General features: G+C 46.0%; 1 protein-coding gene across 1 annotated transcript; it reads right to left on the bottom strand.

The window, feature by feature from the left end:
• Positions 1–2,982: 2,982 nt before the first annotated feature.
• On the bottom strand, positions 2,983–4,318 carry LOC119309533 (beta-1,3-galactosyltransferase 6-like). Its single transcript, XM_037585516.1, has one exon. The coding sequence runs from the start codon at positions 4,221–4,223 to the stop codon at positions 3,291–3,293; it is 933 nt and encodes a 310-aa protein (XP_037441413.1). The 5' UTR covers positions 4,224–4,318; the 3' UTR covers positions 2,983–3,290.
• Positions 4,319–5,922: the final 1,604 nt, after the last annotated feature.

Below are 5,922 nucleotides of genomic sequence, written 5' to 3'. Positions count from 1 at the left end.
GTTGAACTAGTTGAATTAATATATATGTAGAACTAGTTTATTTTTAGTATATGCTTAGTTTGAACTAGTTGAATTAATATATAGAACTAGTTTATTTTTAATATATGCTTAGTTTGAACTAGTTGAATTAATATAACTAGTTTATTTTTAGTAAATGTTTATTTGAACTAGTTGAATTAATATATATATATATAACTAGTTTATTTTTAGTAAATGCTTTAAACTAGTTGAATTAATATAACTAGTTTATTTTTAGTAAATGCTTAGTTGAATTAATAGAAGTAGTTAAATTAATTGAATTAATAAGTGATTAATGTTTCGCCTAATATGAACATAGGAAATGTCGTCTGACGACGGAAAAAATTTCACTATGTGCGAATACTGTGAAGACCAGTGCGGCCAGTGCGACAGAAATTTCCTTGTTGATGGTAGGCAATTCAGCATCAAGCTGGATGAGACTTTCGAATTCGATACAGTAAGTCACAACGACAAGTCTGTTTTCGTAATTAAGCATGACTTATATATATGCTTCATTTGCCTGACTTATAATTTTTAATTTTCACTATTCTACTAGCGCATCCCGTGCCATGCAAGAATTTTTGTCTTGGATAAGATAGGTTTCAAAGATATGGAAACTATGGAGGTATAGAGAGCTTACCTGAAAACTGAGCATGATGGTTATACTTTCAACGTCAAAGTATACAATGCACACACGTACACCTATTTTGAATGCAAAACTTGGCAAGCACTATGCAATGCTTATGCATTTGAGCCTGGTATGGTTATCACCTTTGATATTCGTCCGGAAGATGATATTGAAGGTAATAGAGACATATGGGTCGATGTGCAGACGCCTCCAGTTTTACCATTATGTGAGTTCTTCTCAACTATATTTTTGTCTTTGATATTGTTTATTCAAAAATAACTGACAACTAATTTCTATTGACAGCTTATCTCCATTCAACCAAACATGTCCGGCGCTTGGTAGACAGGACCTACTACTGTCCCGGAGCTGAACTAAACTGCGAGGAGATAAGTCATTATGTTTCATGGCTTGAAGATCTTCATACTGTCAAAACAAATTTTCTTCCTGCACTTAGAAATGTTAGTACTCAAAACGTGCGGCCAATAGTGATGGTATTGAACTACGGTCACATCTATTTAGGAATGATGGTAAGATATTTACTATTTGTCCTCAGTGCATATTTTGCATACATAATTTTTTTGCTAAACTTTTATTGCTAAGTATATTAATTAAGTACTATACAATGTTCTTCAACAGGGACTCCCGATGACAGTTGTGCCTCAGGGGATCGAGACTAAAGGTCAGATGTCAATTGTTAGCTTACGGCCAAGATATCCTGCATTGCACATGAATGCATTCAGGATTTCTAGAAGCGGTGAATGCTTAATAGTGAAAGATTGGAGGAAAATTGTTAATGATCGCAGAGAAGTACTAGGGGGGGAGCAATGAGAAGCGCAGCCCACAATTAGGAGACAAGTTCATCGGCATGCTCCAGTATGATCAATCAGGAGAGCTATACATGTTCTATGCTATTTTACCAGAGAGAGAGTAGCTAGCAGGAGTGATTTAGCTAGTTCTTCATGCTGCTCTTAATTAGTACTTGTCCTTTCATGTCTGTGTTCTTCGTTCTAAACTTAAGTGATTTGCTTTTGTGGTGTTATATATGAACGCTTATAATATCATCACAATCATGTTGAACTCGATCGATAATATTTTTGCTTCTGGTACAAGTGAATATTTCTTCTTTAAGCTAGTAGTGCTGGTGGTGATCAGATAGCTAGTTAATTATTATATCATTTAATGAAAGAAACCGCAGATTAGTTTCAGCTGGATGGATCCTACCTAAGTGATCAAGTATATGCCATATCCGTATATATTATAGTTGATCAAGTATAATATGGATATGGCATATACTCTAGCTAGCTAGCTAGCTAGTAGAGATATCCAATAATGCATCCAGTCGAAACTAATCAGCGGTACTTTCACCTAATGATTTAACAACTCATTATAATGTAAAACAATCACTAAATTAAATTGAAAACACAAAATTAGAGAAAAATTAAAAAAAAACATTTAGTACCGGTTGGTGTTACCAACCGGTACTAATGTCCACCGCGCAAACGGGCCTGGCTCGTGCCACGTGGTGGCACTTTAGCGCCGGTTCGTGACGAATCGGTACTAAAGGGGGGGGGGCCTTTAGTCCCCACTCTTTAGTGCCGGTTCATCAACCGGCACTAAAGGCCGTCACGAACCGGCACTAAAGCCCGGTTCTGCACTAGAGCTTTGCATTGGCGAAAATTGTTTTGCTCTAGGAGTGCAGCCGGTTGCCGGTAGTCTTTAGCTTATGAAAGACCCTCTGGCAGGGTTCTTCATGGGTTGAGTCTTCATTCGAAGCATCAACAACAACTTTTTGAAATCCCGACATCTTGGTCCAATGGTTCTCAAATCAAAAGGATTTGGGCCTTCTCGGACCATCCTTGTTAGCAAGTAATGACGGGCAATGGTCAGGGAGTGATGAAGAAAGGACATGAAGGATATGGGTGCCAAACTTGAGATCCCAATCATCATTGCAGAAAAAATCCATCAAGTTTACATAGCGTAGGATCAGCACGCTCGTTGTTCCCCGTGAACTTCCGGGTCTAGAGGTGAATTTCCTTCAGATTGCAATTGTTCAAAGTGTTTCGAAATCGCACAAGATGATTACGATCGGCGTATTTTCTCTATAATACGATAGAACTTTTTTTGGTATTTGTGAACAAATTTGTAAAATTGTCCCGGGATTTGTTAATTCTCAGCCAATTGTAAAATTATCTATTTTGTTTTGTGCCTATTGTATGGATCATGGGATCCTTCTGGATCCCACATTATTAGCTTTTTGATGAAAAAGGAAAAGGAGACCACCATGACGCGATCAGATAACCAGGTTAACAAAGCGAGTAGAATATACACCAGGTTAGTAACAAAGTTTATCCCAGAATCGCACTCCAAGGGGACCGTGGTGACGCGATCAATAAATGCACGAACGGCAAGGTCCATGCGACCGTCAGCAAGAGAGCAACATCGAAAAGCAAGCCCTGAGCCCTAGATGCTCCCGCACTTGCCCGGCGGCTTCGAGCGGGCCAACACGTGCATTCCCATCCTTGCAGTACTCCCGCACAGCCAATATGCATGTTCGATCGAAATCTCAACTAAAAAACTAGATATACAGAGTTGACGAATACACGGCTCACGAATCAAGAACGAAAAGAAGAGAAGAAGCGATGGATCACGGCAGGTGGTACAGCTTGGACGGCTTGATCCCGGCGGTGACGTTGAAGTACCGGAGCGTGGTCGCCCACCGGCGGTTGTCCTTGAGCATGTGCACGGCGACGCTGTCCGGCCGCAGGTTGTCCATGTCCCAGCTGAGGTCGTACATCCGCGGCTTGAGGTCGTACCTGTTCCGGCCCTTGCCGGCGAGGTTGAGCCATTTGCCGAGCATCAGGTCTTCGGGCCCCAGCGTGTCGTTCCGCGCCAGGATCTCCTCCGCCGTCGAAACCCAGCTCGCCAGGTCCCAGGACAGCACGTACCCCATGCCGTGCATGAACAGCTTCGGGTCCCCGCTCATGTTGTAGCCGTAGCCGAGGTACACGTCGTCGCGCGGCCGGGGCCGGAGCTCCCCCACCAGCGCCGCCACCCGCAGGTACGTGTCGTCGTCGGTCTTCATCACGTAGTCGTAGGGCGCGGCCGCGAACAGCCGCGGCACGGACGAGAAGTAGGCGTACGTCTTGCCGTCGTTCATGTTCTCGGCGCAGTCGAGGACGATGATGTCGCCGTGGTGCATGATCTCCAGCGCCACCAGCGCCGCCTCCACCGGGTCCGTCACGTTGCAGAAGACGAAGCGCACGTCCACCCGCGCGCCCGCCGCCGGCGGCTGCAGCGCGTACGCCAGCCGCACGATGTCGCGCCGCTCCCGCCGCTTCGGCATCGTCAGGATGCCGACCAGCAGGCTCAGCTCGGGCTCCGCCGCCTCGGCCCGCGCCGACACGGCGGCGGTGGGGTGGCGTGTCCCGGCGCGGCGGGCGCAGAGGACGCCGAGGCCGTCGGAGCCGCCGCCGGCGCCGGTGCGGTTGAGTGAGGAGAGCAGGAAGAGGAGGAGCAGGATCGCGACGGGAGCCAGGATGAGGTAGGAGGTGGACGTGGGCGACTTCATCATGGTCATGCCTCGGTCGATGGAATGGAGGCGCTTCGTGCTGCGGAGTGTGCAACGAGTTATAATGCCAAGCTTAAGTTGGCCGCCCTAGTGCAGATCCACTGGCCCATGTGATCGATAAGAGAAATCGTCGAAAGACTGACAGGAAGAATCGATCCGCCGATTAAGACACCGCACCCGGCAGTATAGAAACCGTGCGACAACTGACGACTGACAAAACTGAGTGCAATTTTGCGGTTAGCTGAGGCTGAGCTAATTTGCTCCGGTCGGCATTCAAGCACTATTCTCTCGAAATCTGCGGAGCAAACAGGGAGTATGGTGACCTTATTGTTTCTTATGCATGACGCAACTGCATTTTTGACATGGACCGTTGACCAGCCATATACATCTTGTTTGAGGGGAAATCACTAGTGTATAACACCGTAATACTCTCTGGAAAGTATTTCAGCCTCTGTTACAACAACGAACAACATGGCATTCGGATCTAGTATATACCCTTTATATACATACAAAGAAAAAAAATATGCGTGAGCGCACGTCTCTCCAAGCACTCGCAGAACATGCTTATAATCTATAATACCTAAATAGTTCATCCCCACTATCCTATTTCTCTTGACATGCAGCCTATCCACCTCACCACTATGCCACATCAGCGATTTTTCTATTAACATACATTTTTTTCCTCAAGATAACTCTGTGCAGCGTTGTACCGTCCGCGATCTGCCCATCTACCTCACGGTACTCCAATGGGGCGGCTCACTCGTCAGATTTGCGATCAACTTCCACACTCCGTCCCTTGCATTGGCTGTTGGCTCCACCTTCCACGACTCCTCGGCTGCTAAAAACGCTAGCACCAACACATCCACTAGATCATGCAACACCTTCCCTTTGCCCTTCCACTTCTCGAATCACAAACGGCTAGGCCTCCCGCGCTCCTTCTTATAGGTTCGCCCTGCTTGCCCTGGTCTTCCCCTCCTTGTGATTGTCACTTTGTCTCCGTTCCAGCTATAAGATAGGTACGCGGCCACTGGGAGGTCGTTTACGGCCGGTTCCAGCAGGATCAGACCAGCCGCTGGTGGGTTTCCAATCTGAATTTGACTTCTTTTTTCATTGTGGATCCAGCAAAATCAGACCGGCCGCTGGTGGCTTTCCAATCTGAATTTGGCTTCTTTTTCCGTTCTGATGAAAGGAGTGCTTGGTGGGTCGCTGAGCAGGGCCTCGGCCATGGCGTGGAGGTCTCCTTTTGTTTTTTGCCTGGAAGGAACACCAAGTGTACAGAGGAGTCCACCAGGTCACCGTGTCATCTAATTGTCAATCTTTTTCCTTCTTATCATCAAAGGAACACATTGGTGCGAGTCAGGCACGGCCTCAGCCATGGCATGGAAGGTCTTTTTTTTGCATGGAAGGAACACCCATACAAGAGTCCACTGAGTCACCATGTCATCGAATTCCAATCTTCTTCTTTTGTGACACATAGTCTGCAATTCTGCACATCGCTCTTCTCTTCATTTCCTAGATAGTCAAGATGCTCCTCCATGCAATAGAAATGAATCAATATGATGATTCTGGTCTGTAACTGCCGAGGTAGGCGAGCAGGCGACACCTCCCTGTTGTACACTCACCGGTCCAAGTTACCAACTCTGCGTACTTTTAGTCTTTCACAGACTTCACGGAGATGCTCTTCACTTGGACATAAGGTAACAAAATT

Source organism: Triticum dicoccoides, chromosome 5B (genome assembly GCF_002162155.2).
Source record: "Triticum dicoccoides isolate Atlit2015 ecotype Zavitan chromosome 5B, WEW_v2.0, whole genome shotgun sequence".
In the NCBI taxonomy this organism is placed as follows: domain Eukaryota; kingdom Viridiplantae; phylum Streptophyta; class Magnoliopsida; order Poales; family Poaceae; genus Triticum; species Triticum dicoccoides.
This window is presented reverse-complemented; position numbering and strand designations above follow the sequence as displayed.